This window comes from Hippichthys cyanospilos, chromosome 15 (assembly GCF_059441005.1).
Source record: "Hippichthys cyanospilos isolate Australia breed blue-spotted pipefish chromosome 15, RoL_Hcya_1.0, whole genome shotgun sequence".
Taxonomy (NCBI): domain Eukaryota; kingdom Metazoa; phylum Chordata; class Actinopteri; order Syngnathiformes; family Syngnathidae; genus Hippichthys; species Hippichthys cyanospilos.
This window is the reverse complement of record NC_142383.1, coordinates 7266262-7281602: the sequence shown is the minus strand read 5'-3', so window position 1 is coordinate 7281602 and position 15341 is coordinate 7266262. Positions and strand designations below refer to the sequence as shown.

General features: G+C 39.6%; 1 protein-coding gene across 4 annotated transcripts in view; it reads left to right on the top strand.

The window, feature by feature from the left end:
• The window catches only part of strbp (spermatid perinuclear RNA binding protein), a 94348-nt gene that overhangs the window by 63504 nt on the left and 15503 nt on the right, over window positions 1–15341 (top strand). For all 4 annotated transcript variants that reach the window (XM_088434935.1, XM_088434934.1, XM_088434933.1 and 1 more), the window contains 9 exons: window positions 410–660; window positions 733–895; window positions 3258–3528; window positions 9083–9204; window positions 9710–9805; window positions 11331–11442; window positions 12850–12947; window positions 14737–14842; window positions 15169–15252. In XM_088434935.1, the coding sequence (XP_088291061.1) occupies window positions 410–660; window positions 733–895; window positions 3258–3528; window positions 9083–9204; window positions 9710–9805; window positions 11331–11442; window positions 12850–12947; window positions 14737–14842; window positions 15169–15252 (1303 nt within the window). The remainder of the gene's footprint in view (window positions 1–409; window positions 661–732; window positions 896–3257; window positions 3529–9082; window positions 9205–9709; window positions 9806–11330; window positions 11443–12849; window positions 12948–14736; window positions 14843–15168; window positions 15253–15341) is intronic.

Sequence of the window (15341 nt, the reverse complement as noted above, 5' to 3'; positions counted from 1 at the left end):
GATCCAATGACAAAGATGGTAGTGTGACTGCCATATTTGCAAAAGTTAGAATAGAACCCTGATATAACAATGTTCTACAGGTATGTATGGATTTAATTGCACATTTGCATATGACGAGTAAATTCCCCACTTTGGGATCGCTGTCGTCAAGCTCCTGCGTTGGTCTGCCGCCGCTGCTTAAAGAAATCCTAGAGGAAACACTGCCAAGGTTTGATCTGGCACAGAGGATCGCTGCCGTTTGAGTTTATTCCCAAAACAAAGCAAAACGTGTGTGTCAGATGTTGTTTTGTTTGTTTGTTTGTTGTTTAGCTGGTGCCAGTCGACATTACTAAATTAAAGCTGTTGCTATGTCACGCACCATTCTGTTTTTTGGGGGAATTGGTGTAAACATTCCTAATGTCCCTTTCAGAGATCCTTCCGATCCTTCAGCAATGACGACCGCCACGTCATGGCCAAGCACTCCACCATCTACCCGTCCTCTCACGACTTGGAGGCCATCCAGATGTTGGTGTCCAACGTGGAGTGCGCCCTCAAACACGTCTCAGACTGGTTGGATCAGACGAGCTCTGAGGCGTTCGGCCAACCCGACGGCCAAGCGCCCGACAGCACGGAGGACGAGGAACCTTCCGAGGAACCCGAGGGCTCCAGTGATGGCTACAGGTAATGCTGCCTGCAGAGTAACCTGAGTCAGAAAAAAATTGGCCATCATATTACAATCTAATTTTCTTCTAGGGAGTCCAGCAGGGTCCTTTGCGGAGTGATGAGAATTGGCCTGGTTGCCAAAGGCCTCCTCATAAAAGGTGACATGGACCTTGAGCTGGTCTTGATGTGCAGAGACAAACCCACACCAACCCTGCTAGACTCGGTCTGCAGCAACTTACCTGGCCAAATAGAGGTGAGATCCTGAGAGTTTCATGAACAAATTGACTATTTCTTCAAACAGTCAGTTTTCCTATCACAAAGATGGTAATTAGGGGTGTCTATCCCTACGTTTTTTTTTTTTTTCGTTTTGTACCATACTTTGACGTGCACCCACTTTCATGAATCACACATTTTAGGAAGATGCAAAATTACTCATTGTGAACGTGAGCGTAAGTGTTAGTTTGTTTATATGTGTCCTGCCCCGTCTACATTTACCCATAACTGCGATGGGATCTAGCGTGCAGGCAATTCCATGTATATGCTATGATAGAAAATGGATGAATACATAATTCAGATCAGCTAAAATAATTTTCTTTTTACATAAATGAACTCTTTGAACAGTCTGATTTAGAGGTGCAACCATTAATAGATTTATCGACTACTAATCAAACTACTTGAGCTAAAATTCACCATCATAATATCTTAACAATGGATTAATTAACATAACGTGACCCAACTACCTTAACGTAAGTTTTATTGCTTCAAATCGTTCAGACCATACTGTATAGGGACAGCAACGTGTGCATCTTAGCTTAGCCACATCAGGAGCAAGAATCGCCAAAAGACACCCACACGTAGCATGACATCACTATGCAATTGTCCACCGTGGCATGCATGTTTATACCCAGATAAAAATAATAAAGAATAGACATATGATTAAACTGAATAACACCAGAAACGCTTTAGTTGAAATTAATATATTGTATCATTTAGGCCAATTCATGCATCTGTGGTTTTTGTTTGTCACAGAGGTAAATATGTCATGCAATCTACCAATAATACCGTGATCGATTCATTGAGCAAGAGATGGTTTTTCTTTTCTTTTTTTATTTAAACTTGTACAAATCCGTAAATACAGTATTCTCGTATCATATGGTCTATGAAAGGAGACTAGCGGTAATCACTTAAGAATTATAGCAAAACATTTGCTTTTACTTTGTATCAGTATTTTTCTTTTTATTTTTTTTTCACGACTGAATCGTAAATAAACTGTATGTCCGTTTTCTACACCATCAATTTGAAATAATTTCCTTTTTTAATATTAGTTGGATATTAAAATTAAATCCAATTGATAGAGTATTTCACAAAAGAATACACAGATTAATCGATTATCATTAGTTGCAGCCCTAGTCTGAATTATTGTGCCAGTAAAATGCAATTTGTTCTTTCTTTTGCTCAATGTAAAGACCCAGGAGAGGCAGTTTTATTGCTGCTGGAAGTTGAATATCACTAGCTATGATCTATGCTAGCCTGAGTCCGAGCTGCACTGTGTTTGTTTTTTCATATACATTTATCATTATGGGAATGATAAATGTGCACTCATACTATGTAGTACAACTTCTGCAGTGTATTAAGACCCCTTAAAGTCACTGTTACGACTTCACAAGTTTACATCATAGCTGCTGTTGTTCACAGACAAACTAACAATGGAACTACTGAGCCCATGCAGTTTGCGTTATGTTGCTAACAAAAACAACAACACAATAGCTGTTTATCAGCGGTCAACTTGTGCCATAAAACTTAAAAGATCCAGTTATGATACTACCAAACAATGATAAAGTAATGCATCAAATAAATAACCGTTTTTATGTAATCATAAAATACTAATTGAGATATAATAAATGTTTAGGTAGCAACAACATCCAGTGCTTTGCTGTGATTGGCTGGCATCCAGTCCCGCCTACTGTCCAAAGACAGCTGGGTAGCCACCAAGCTGAGGATAAGCGGCTGCAGATAATGGATGGATGGATGCAGCAAATTGTTAGAGAATGAATCACCAACCCTTCATCTTATTTGTGTGATATTGCAGCAATTATCCAATAAATCGCTATTAAACCTTTTTGTTTTAGTTGTGAGGTGAGCGGTAATGAAGGCAAGTGTGTGTTTTTGTGTAAGAGCATATTTTATGTGTGGAGGCAGTGCAATCTCTGTCTCGCTTCAATGATTTTGACTTTCTGTGTTTCTCATTTGAGACAAATTGAATTTGGAAGGGTTCGTGGCCGCTCACTTACTGTAGTATCACAGGCAGACACAAGCACTTGCTTGCCTTCAGAACCAAGGAGAACCTTTTAATAACCGAAGTGCTTTTAGTAGTTCATACTAAATCGGAAATGAACCTGTTAGAGTTTAAGAAACAAAAATTCCAAAACCTATAGGAGATTCCAATGTACAAAGACATAACATTTTAAAAGACTTTGTGTCAGTGTTGGTGTTTTCTGCTTGGCATGCTGTTGCACAGAGGCTGAGATTCTTTTTACTCTGCAGTTTTTTCATCTGTCATGAGTTGTGACCTTGATCTCTGACCACCCACTTTATTTCTGCCTGACACATGACAGAAGCTGACAGAGGAGAAATATGAGGTCACCAGCTCCCTGCCCGATGCGGCCATCGTGGTACGGACTACATCCGAGCCCAAACTCACCCTGAAGATCACACTCACCTCTCCGGCCATGAGAGATGATGACGAGGAGGAGGAGGAGGAGGAAGAGGAGGAAGAGGAAGAGGTTGAAGAAGGGGAGGAGCACGAGGGGTTACACGGGGAGGAAGCTGAGGAGATTGTGGCTGAACAGGAGGATGAAGTGGAGCAGCAGAAGAGAAATGGCCACGGTAGGGGAAAGATCTGTAGATGATGTAGAATCTAAAATGATTTTTTTAATAATAATCATGTTTATTATATATTAGCGAAAGACTGATGTTTTTTTTCTGGACTCGTACCAATTATTTGTAGTGAAGGTGTTCAATAACTGCGTTACGAGATTAATCCGTTCCGCGGATGGGCTCGTAAGCCGAATTCACCGTATGTCGTGCAATCCAAAACTATGTTAAATAGCTAATGCGTTTAGAACCCCAGGTAAAAACATAAAAATTGTACATACATATTAAAAATTGGTACCAAAATAGAATAGTACATGCTACGTAAATATAATATACATGTATACGATCAGAAAACATCATGGATAAAATATATAGGAAGGATTTATTTATCTTTGAGTGTCAATTGTTTTGCCCATATTCCCTAGTAAGGCTAGCCAAGGCTAGGCTAGCATCGTATTTCTTGATTACCTTCAGCTTCGTTTCCATATAAATCACCTTCTTACATCACTAGCGATCTTGGGACCCATGGCTAACTCATACAACTTTGAATTAAGGAGTAAAATGCACTATAAATACGGTTTTGTACCCACTCACGATAGAACAAAGATTTACCATTCCGCCATTTTGAAACAAGTGAGTCCGATCGATAGCAGACCAGCATCTTCGTGAGGAGACGCCGATCAATAGCAGACCAGCACTGTAGTGACACATTGCATGGAGGCATTGATGGCAACTGAAAATAAGTGCAATGTCATAAACAACAACACAAATTCAGCCAACCCCCATAGGGTCACGACAGTTGTTTTTGTCACAAAGCGGGGAAAATACCGTAAAGGGGGGACGAGAAAACTCTATTTCACATCGCAACATGAAAAAAACGTAAAATGGAGATGCTGTAACACGGGGGTCCACTGTACTCGGTCCATCAGCACCGACGAGTGCTGACAGACACAAGTGCTGCATTGCACAGACTCCATAGCAAAAATCTAACACTTTCCACGCCATTTCTAAACGCAAATGCAGTCTTACCAGTCAAGTAGAATGCAGTACAGCGATCCAGGCGCACAAGGCTTACTTGTCAACAACACGGTGCACGCAGCGGGCTGTCCGTAACACAAGAAAGCCTCAACTGCTGCTCTTTCTGGGTTGTTTTCTTCAAGGTAAATTTTTGTTGTATCACGATGTCTTTGCTGGCATTTATTTTTTATTTTTTTGGGCCGGTGAATTCAAATGCTACTGGAATAACTGAAATCATCATAACTTCTAAACCGATTGTTGTGCCCAGTCGGCATACTTTCTTGCGTGCTGAATGAAGTGGAATCCCCTCTACCCCCTTTTATATACAATTGGCATGCAGACATTCTTTTTCCTCTTTTTCACAATTTTTATTTGCGATTGGCATACCAACACAAAAGCCGCAATCCACAAGCAGCCATCGAAAACTTGAATTTCACAAACAAAATTCAAATCCCATTTTCACTTTCCTTAGTGTTTTACTTAAGAAATTTTCAGCTTTGTATAGTGTGTTTTTTCATCAATAAATTTCAGACAACGCACGTTAATAAATCCTAACATAGTTCAGAGCATAATACCCCCTTTCTACAGTAAGCAGTTATACAAAATAAAAAAAATGGAAAAATGTTGCTTATCTTTGTTTTCAAACACATTTCCAATAAAAACAATGTGTGCAGCGTGTTCAATGAGTCATCAGAATCTCCCTAAAGTTAATTGAAAAGTTACTATAGTTTTTAGTCATTTTATTGTTGATCTTATTAAAAATATAAAAGGCTGATGCCAAGATTCTTCAAAATTTCAAAGATCGTTATCGATAACCAATTCTCGGCCGATCTCAGCATTATCTGCAATAATCCCTGAGATTTGTTTGTAAATGTGAGTCGGGAAAGAAGCAGCACACACACATGCAGCAGAATACACACAAAAATAATCATATTGTAAACTGTATATCGTTTAAAAGTGTCTGTGTGCACATGCTGGCGAGCAAATAAAGCGGTCTTCTCCATGCCGCCGTGGCGTGCCGTGTGGCCACCCTTTGTGTCACCTCTCATCTTTCCCGAAGACCTCGCTGTCTAGTTGGACAGGAGCCACACGACGGATGACTCGCTGGCTTATTGATTCCGCCGGCCTTGCTTCGCTTGCCCACCTCCCGCAACCAATTAAAAGCATCTTGCCTCGATTGGGGAAGAGGATAAAGTTGGACAATTGCTCTTTCGCTCTGGAAAGCAATTGTCGGAAGAAGTCTCAACAGTGTAATCCTTGTGTTGAGCGGCATTAATTTGCAGAGCCAGGCAAGCCATTGCCAAATGGCGACTCGATGATGGAGTGTCCATAATTTCACCGTGTGTTTTATCACGGACAGAGCACCGATTGAAGTGGTTTACGTCCATCAGTTGGATTCAGGACAGACGTCTCTGAGTGTCTTTTTACGAGTCGTCATATCTTGTGCATTGCTTTGGTTTTTGATGATGGATTGCCCAGCCCTGTTAATTTGATACATACGATGTAGATTTTAAAACCGTTTCTAAATTAATAATCCAATGAAAGAGGAGATTTTAGGAGTTATTCCTATCAGCCTGACACAAGCACTTTGGAATTGCTTTGAATCACTGCTTATTTCAGTAGTCAATTAATCTGTGATTACTTTCCAATTAGTCGGCTAATCGTGATTTTTTTTTTCTTGCTAGCTAAATCTCTGATGCAGATTCCAAATGAGCTCATGAGCCCTTCACTCAAAGTCAATGTAGTATATTTAAATACACACACATAAATTCAGAAAATTCGTAATTTTATTCAATTTACAGAAATGAAATACTAGATAAATAGTCAGGTTAAAGTACATATAAATGCACAGTCCTCCGCACTTTGTCTTATCGACGTAACTGAGTACAGTCCAGCTAGCTCCATAGCGTCATCTGCTATTCCATGCCATGTTTCCATGAGAAAAATGGCATTGCAGTCCGTGACTTTCTTGTGTTGTGCATTCCGGGGTCGCAACTCATCAATCTTGCATGTCAATGACCGTAAACTAGTGAGGAAAATGCTTGGTAGAGAGAACCGTGTTTGCATTAGCCTAACTCTCAGCCCACTGCGATCCTCTTGCCTATGTTTACGGCAATTGAATATAAAACAGAAGAATTGAGGCATCTTTATGTAGTAATAAGGACAGTAAACATTCCATCTTTCATATTACTGTAATTTATTGAAATATGCCCATCAAGCTTTTTCTCATACAAAATAGGTTACAAAATGCCAATCCTGATGTAAAAATTAACCACAGCTGCATATTCTGTAACAGCAAAGAAAAGAAAGACAAAAAATATATATTTTTTAGTTACCGTATTTTCCGCACTACAATGCACACCGGATTAAAAGGCGCACGCTCAACTAATGACATTTTAAAACTTTTTCCATATATAAGGCGCACCGAATTACAAGGCATTACATTCTTTCGCTGATGCCCTGTGTTGATTATTTTTAGTGTGTTTAGTTGCATTGTGTTCTTGTTGATTCCAAATTGTATGGCCTCAGCGTAGTGGGATTTTCAAGGTTCCGCTGTGCTTTTATCGAAGGTACAGCTGTCGCTTTTATTTGGTCACGAATGTGCTGAGGGAAGAGCAGCTGGCAGAGAATAAGAGAACTAGTATGGGATGAGGGGGAGAGGAGCAACCGTAATGATCCAAGTCTGAGCGGTCCCATGTGGGACGGACCTTGAGATACTGCTTTATACATCACACTGCTGCAAACACACACACATACTGTACACACTCAGCACTGTGTTTGACAGGTGAGGAGCTGGTCTGCGATAATGGCCAGATGAGTTCAGAGATAATGCACTTGTGCTTCTTCCACATAGACGATAACAGTTGACATTTCCGCTTAATACCTCTGGAGGAAAGGGTTTGGAAGGGATGAGCAAAACATTTACTTGAGCATGTTTTCAAAAAGACTCTTTATTGTGTTTTATTTCACCTGCAGTCCTGCACAAAAAGGAACCCTCTATTGAAGACCCCATGTAACCACACTCATTCATGTTCGGCTGTGTTGAATTCAAATTGCCTTTCGCAAGTGGTCTCGATGATACCACGTGGCAGCGTGAATCACAACGCAGAAGCATAAGAATGATTCAACCCTCTCTAACCTCTACCCTGCTTTAATATGTCCGTGGTTGTTTGATTTTCATCGAGTTGAACTGTTGTAGATGTGGGGAAGCGTATTGCATTCACTGGAAAAGACGAAAACTTCTGCTTTCTGAGTATTTATTTTTTTATTTATTTTTTGCATTGTCTTTTTTATGGAATAATTATTTTAGCCGTTTGGGGGAATTCTTTTTTTTTTTTAAACAAAAATATTTATTTTGAGAAGGAAAACAATAGTCTAAAAAAAGAGCATTAAGTCCTTTTTTCCACCTTTTTTTTCTTTAAGTTTGAACTATAATTGACTCGATACAGATGCCCTAATGAAGCTTGTATCATTTTATGGAGCATGGCAAATGACATGATTTCAGTAGGCTAACTCTTATGTTTCATCATGCAGGGCAACTCATCTTTTACTTGACATAAATAAAACAAGACATTGTTACATGCTGTTTGTATGCTTTGGATACAGTAATACTATACTTATCAATATCTAAACAAAATAAGTTCATTTTATCTCTAATAGCTGGGGTAAAAAAAAAAAATCTTTAAAAAAGAAAAAAGATTCCCCAAAAGACTCCCCCCCCCAAAAAAAAAGAAATGTATTCTATTCTAGAAAAAGAAAATAATGAAAAAAACATACTTTTAAAAAGGAAACAAATCCCCCAAATAAATTATTCAGAAAAAACATGGGGTAATTTTCCTTTTTTTTTTTTCCCAAGTGCATGCAATATGCTTCTGTATAGATGCTCTTTCTCCTTATTTTTTTTCCGACTTTTGGACACTTGATCGCGTGCTCACTCGGCATTTCTTTGTGAAGTCAAGTGCATCTCAAGTTAAACCCAAACTCAACTATTTTGACTCCTGCCTGGTGAAGACTGGATCAAAATAATCTTAAATCAAAATCCTTCTCAAATACACAACGGAGAGATTTGATTTACAGTAAATCAAACACTCCCGATGTATTTGTTGTGGGGGCTCTGCGTCTCAAAGTTCTCTCCTCCCTCGTGACTCTCCATTTCACTGATTTGACAGCTCACTCTTCAATAGTATGCATGTTTTTCAACTCACCTGCTTGTAGGAGGATCAGTGCATCTTGCGTAACGCCGAGCTATCACTAACACGTGATGCCAACCTGATCCGTGTTGAAAAAGGCACTCTATTTGAATGGTGCGCTTTCATCACAGATCTGTGAATTGTAGAAGACGTTCTACAAGGGGACGAGCGACTTGATGGCATGATGAAGCGCCGTGTAGCAAACATTCACGCGCGTGTATGCGTGCAGTGGCACCGAAATCCGAGCGGATGTGTCTGCACGCATTCACGCGCGCACAAAATTGAAGCACACATGCTCAGCTGTGATGTGTGTGTGTGTTTTACGTTTTCTACATTGGGTTGTTATTGTTTCGTGGCAGTGTTGGGTGCTGCTGCGCAAAGAGTGGAGGCTGAGGAGGAGGAGGAGGAAGAGGGAGAGGTGCTGGATAGACACAGATGTCTGTTGGCCCTGGCAGCGCTGCGACACGCCAAGTGGTTCCAGGTCGGCACCCGCTCACTTCCTGTCTTCCTGCCTGGTGCTCTTTGTAGCCTGGCGATTTGCGATTATTCTGATTACAAACGGCAAAATTCTAAAATTAATGAGAGTTACTCAGTACACGTCTTATTGGTCATATAACTCCAGCTGACAAAAATCTCATAAATCCATATAAAATAACATCGCGAGGCTACAAAAGCACTTGTCGAATATTTTTTGGGGCTATTTTGTAAACCTGCCTGCTCCGTATCGTGACAATTCCTCCCTTTGAAAACCCTTCCTACACCCGTACTCCCAACTCACTAACTGGCCAAAAAACACACCAAAAAAAAGTAGCATTTCGCAAAAAAAAAAAAAAAAAAAAAATGCTTAATCAGACAAATGCTAGAGTTTAGGCAGTTTGGTTAATGAACGTTGTCTTTTCTGTACTATTACAGCCGCCTCTGTATTCAATTTCTTCCCGATCCCTATTGTTCCACTTTTCCTTTTATCCCTTTTCTATTGCTCTCAGGCTCGAGTGAATGGACTCAAGTCCTGCGTTATTGTTCTCAGGATATTAAGAGACATGTGCAATAGACAACCCACCTGGGGGCCCCTTAATGGATGGGTAAGTTTTTTTTTTTTTTTAATATATGTATAAAAATGAAAAAATTCACTTCCAGCGAAGATAGTAACTGTAGACGACAAAGATCCATTTGAAATGGGCTGGCACTCAGTGAGTTTATAATAACATTGTAAATATATATCCTTTAAAACTCCTCTACAACAAAACCTGCATGTGCAAAAAATATCCCCCAGTGTGGAAAAAAAAATCCATGCATTGAAGCCTTTCCATGTTTCTTACTTCCCCATACAACGAAAAATCTCCTTGTTGCATCATGTAAAATGTTTTTTTATGCATTTGCGTTGCACTAAAATTCACCACAGCGAAACCAAACCTGCAGCAAAAGTCTTGCTTGGTTTATACTTGACGTGCCGGCTCCCATTTTGCAGCGCTTTATACTCGTAGCGGCTTTCCACCACAGTCAGAAGGTATTCTAAATTCATCCATGCGTTTTTAAACAGACGCCTCATTTCTCCCCAACATGGTGCTCGGCAGGAGTTGTTTACCGTATTTAGATCACGCTTGTACTATTCACAACCTTGAATGAATGCTTATTGTAGATTTGGTCATCTCTTTCATTTTTTCAATATTGGATGTTTTTCTTTTGAACTTCACTCTGACTGTAGATTACACAACATGTTTTTTATGTTTGTCAGAGGCATAGATTTGGTATAGTGAAAAGTCCCCTTTCTACAGTACAGTATATATATATATATATATATATATATATATATATATATATATATATAATATGTGTGTGTGTGTGTAGAGAGAGATGTGTAATATTTACTTGACAAAAACTAGTAAACATTTTTTTTCACTCAAAATGTCAAGGTAAATTGTAGAGAGACTGTTTTTGAGTAAATGTTTACCCGATTAATAGGAAAAAGTTCATGTATTCTCCGTACTATAAGGCACAACTAAAAGTCTTTAATTTTCTCAAAAATTGAGTGTGCCCTACAACCTGGTACACCTCGTTTGTTCACTGAGTCCCCAAATCTGTAAAAATGTGTGACTTTGCTAAGCCTTCCAATTGACTGACTGTCGAATCATTTCCCGCTGACACAGAGACGTGGGTGAAGGGACACATACAGGATGTATGTGGCTGAGATAAATCAAAGAACATTACGCAATACATGCAGTATGCATGCTAGCAGCGATAAAGCAATCAGAGAGCATATTACGTGTAGTACCAATGCTGGGACTGATAAACCATTCAGATAATGACCAATGTTGCTTGTCATTGCTGACTGTATGTTTGAAGAACAAACTCATGACCTTTAGGTTGGGAAATAGCCACTATGATTGACTTCCTGTGCAACTTTTTTCGTGATAAACTGGTAAAAAATTGCACTCAAAAATTCTTCCTTTGAAATGTACTAAGAATTTCTGTAAAACTTTTAAGGTAAATATAACTTTTTACAGTGTAGCACATCTTTGACGTCAAACTTGAAATGGCTTGACATATTTCATATTGCAGATATACATAATTGAGTGTATTTTTTTTTTTTAATGCGCTTTTTGGCAGCCCTTGGAACTTCTCTGCGAAAAGGCCATCGCCACTTGCAACAGGCCCCTCGGGGCAGGAGAAGCCTTACGCCGGGTCATGGAGTGTCTCGCCTCGGGCATACTGCTACCAGGTCTGAATCACTGCTCGGATGAGTCACAATTACAGCTGGGGACTTGAGTGCCTGTTATCCTACAAACACTCATTTGAAAAAAAAAAAAAAAGACATGAACAGTGATACTTTCACGCAATCAACCCATATTTTGTCGTTGCCACTTCAGAGCTGTACATGAAAATAATGTTTTTATACCTTTTCATTTTACACAGAAACACCAGCAAAGTGTGCTACTGCCATAAATGTACATGTCTTCCCACAACAACACTGCATGCAGCAATGAGATCATTAAATGTGTGACATATCAGCGTCAGTGATTGGTGTGATGTACGTCCTGTACAAAACACCTCTAATGACAGCAATAATATTTTTGTACACAACAAGACAGAAAGTGAGTGCAGATGTTAAGTTTACCACCAAAAAGAAAAAATTGAGAGGGACCTTTGAAAGTTGTTTATTGAAGAGAGGTACATATAAGCCAGGTGTATTTCTATAGCCTCTAATCACATACAGTACCCAGCCAACATGCACATATGGCTTCAGAAACTCACAGATAGGAACATTAAAAAAAAAAAAAGATATAAAAACACATGCGGAGAAAAAAAAGTGAAACCTATACGTTTAACACACGCTGTGATGCAATACAATGTTAAGTAGCTCAACGTGAGAGTCTGTTTAGTAACATGAAGCGCAGCAGGAAGTTCCTCCTCATAGGTAAACCAAGGACCCTAGTCCCTGAGTGTTTCATTTGAATTTGATATTATGAAAAGACAAGTGGGTTATAAATCAAGGTGGGAAGGATTGCGACACAAACGAACAACCAAACATTTTTTCGCAAATATAGAAACTGTGAAAAGTGATTTTTGCAATGCCATAAAGGTTGTCTGTATTATTGGAAAAAATGGATCTGTGAAGGCGCTTAAGGGAGTAAGTGAGATTTTTCACATAACCGCAAATCTGATTCAATGCTTTTCAATGTCATGACAGGAGCGCGACATTTCTTTTCAATTTCAGACCAAACCAATTGAAACATGAAGCAATGTTTGCTAATTTGTTTTAGTGACTTTTTTGCAAAAATTATATGCCTTTATTTGTTTTACGTTACGTTAAAGCAACCAGAAATAAAAGTAATAAATCACACATGAATTGCACAGCTTTGTTTTTCTTCTTCCTTCTATCTAAAAATGTTTTTTTGCCGGTTAAGGGATGCATGGGGCTTGGTACTTTACGAAAAAGCATAAGAAGCATTGATTTAGACAATCAATCAATCAATCAATCAAATTTTATTTATATAGTTTGTATAGCTAAAGGAAAAATTGATAGCCCACATAATGCTATTCTTGCCCGTTCAAATAAAGCTTAATTAAATGTTGTTGAGAGACAGCGAGAAAATTGTTGATGTCATGTTTTGTCACCTTCCCCCAGGCGGTCCAGGTTTACGTGACCCGTGTGAGAAAGAGCCCACAGACACATTGACCAACATGACGGACGAGCAGGCAGAGGCCATTACCTATAGTGCCCAGGTACATACTCGCATACCATCTCAAAGGCACCATTTTCATCAAAGAACCCCAAGCTGTCAGTCTTTAAGAAATCTGTAAGCAGCACGCCCCTCACATCATCTCCCTAAGTCCACACACACTAGTCTGAAAGACTTCTGCATTTTAACCCCGGTCGTGGGAAACTGCCATTTCTAGCCATAAATCCATCATTGACCTCCTGACAGGAGCATACGTATGTATGTGTGTGGTGCCATGTCCCTCTTGACACGCAGTCAAGCAGCTTTCCCAGCTCGCATGGCTTAGTGAATCCCACCGTCCATTTTCCTTTGAAGACAACCTGAACGAGGCTGGAATGTCAATGGGGATAATTGTATTGGAGCAGATACAAGCGACGATAGAAAAGAGGAAGCTGTTCTGTCAATGGGCTACACGTAGCCTCATGAATATCCCAGACACTCCAGCTCCCTAATGGATTCACATTAGTACAGCCACTGCAGGCCGCCGCGGCCCCGCCTCCTCGTTTGTGGGGGTCGACATTGTGTACTGTTGATTGATTGGGATACGTTGACGAGCACTGATTAGATGAAGATTAGTGTACCATTACCGCTGTCTAGGAGGTGACGATGAAAAAACTTCTGGTTTCTTTGAAGTGATTTGCAGTGTTTCGGTCATTTTTGGGTCATTTTCTTCCACGTCGTTCTTATAACTAAGTGGTCAAGCCGTTTTGAACTTTGGCATGTTGTTACCATCAGGGGGAAATTTCAGCTCCGTCGTACCTTCTTTCAATGCTTTCCCTTTGATGTGAAATGCCTTTGGTGTAACGATCAAAGGAATTTACAAAATACTACACGAGTTTTTTTTAGGTGTTTATTGTACTTGAAGAATAATTGTTTTGAAATTGCTTTGATAATTGTTGAATAGGTGCAGTGTCCCTTTAATACAAATAACTAAAACAAATCAGATAAATAAAATCCCCAACAGTGAGTTTTTGGGTTGCATTAGTGTTGGTCGAATAGTCAAATTATCCGGGGTGGGTTTTATGACACTAAAATCTAGCATTCAAAAAAAAAAAAAGCTTTGTTCAATGTGATTTCGTCCAGCTACTGAGATTCTTCATTTTAATCAATACATTGAATTAAAGAGCTTCCATATGTCAAATCCGAGACCTTCTATTTTGTTTCAAACTAGACATGTACATACAATTACATTCATTGGCATGTTTGGGCTAAACAGTTGACTCGTAGGGTACAGTCAGTAGTGAACTATGTGTTTTTATTTATCACATTTTCTTAAAAATACCATTTTTGTCTCGTGAGAAAGAAGATTTTGACCTAGAGGCAGGACACGGAAGTTGAAAAAAAAAAAAAAGAAAAAAAAAGGAATTATACCCAAAAATCAAACCTAACAACAGCAACCATCAAAACCAGACTTGGAAACTAGACTCGGAAGACTGACGCGGAAACTAGACACTGAAAGAAACTGGAAAGTCAGCTTGACTTTTGACAACGTCTCACTTAGAATTTAAAATAAATACTGTCAGATATTGTTATCCTATGACATCATTAAGCAACTGAAAAAATAGAATCGAATGAATGCCTTTATTGCCATTGTACGGCAGGTATCATAGCTTAGCTTTCTGCTTGTCGTGAGACAATATCTTCGGTTCAAAAAGGCAAACACAGTGCCGAACTCTGCGAGATCCATTGGGAGCACAGAGTTCATAAGAACGGCAATGTTAAAATAGGTCGAGCCGATGCAGTTTGAAGTGTATTTCATCCTCTTCTTCTTGTCTGCGCTTTGTGTTTGGCAGCATGCTCTCAGGCTCATGGCGTTTGGACAGATCTGCAAAGTGCTGGAGATGGAGCCTCTTCCCTCAAGTAAACCCTTGCAGAAATACCCTTGGTGTGACAAAGAAGGTGTGTGTGGAAATAGTCCGCTTTCCGCATTGGTACATTGGCGCGATAACATTCCGAGGTTACGCGGGTCGTACTCTGGGATTTCGTACTGAAAAGGCTCCCTGTTGGATCCCAGAAATGACCTGACCTTTTTTACTCACAGCAGCGCTCTGACAGCACCATCAATATTGTTGTCAGGTGTCACATTTCTATTTACCCCCTTCCCGTGTGTGTATATACTCACTCATGCTTTTGTCAGTTTACAACTTGCGCAATTGTGTTGACATTCACATAAACACGTGTAGTATTTGCTGAATGATTAGTCATAAGTCTTGCTCTCCCTCCAGGCTTGGGTCTGAAAAGGCCATACGAGGAGGGAATGATGGACGACAAAGACCTCATCAAGAAAATGAAGAGGAATCTTCGGAGAGGTCTGGAAAGAAAGGAAGTCATTAATCCTCTTTTTATTGTTGCGAACAGAATCGCCTTTTACTTAGAAGGTAGCGCTATGAATAAACAT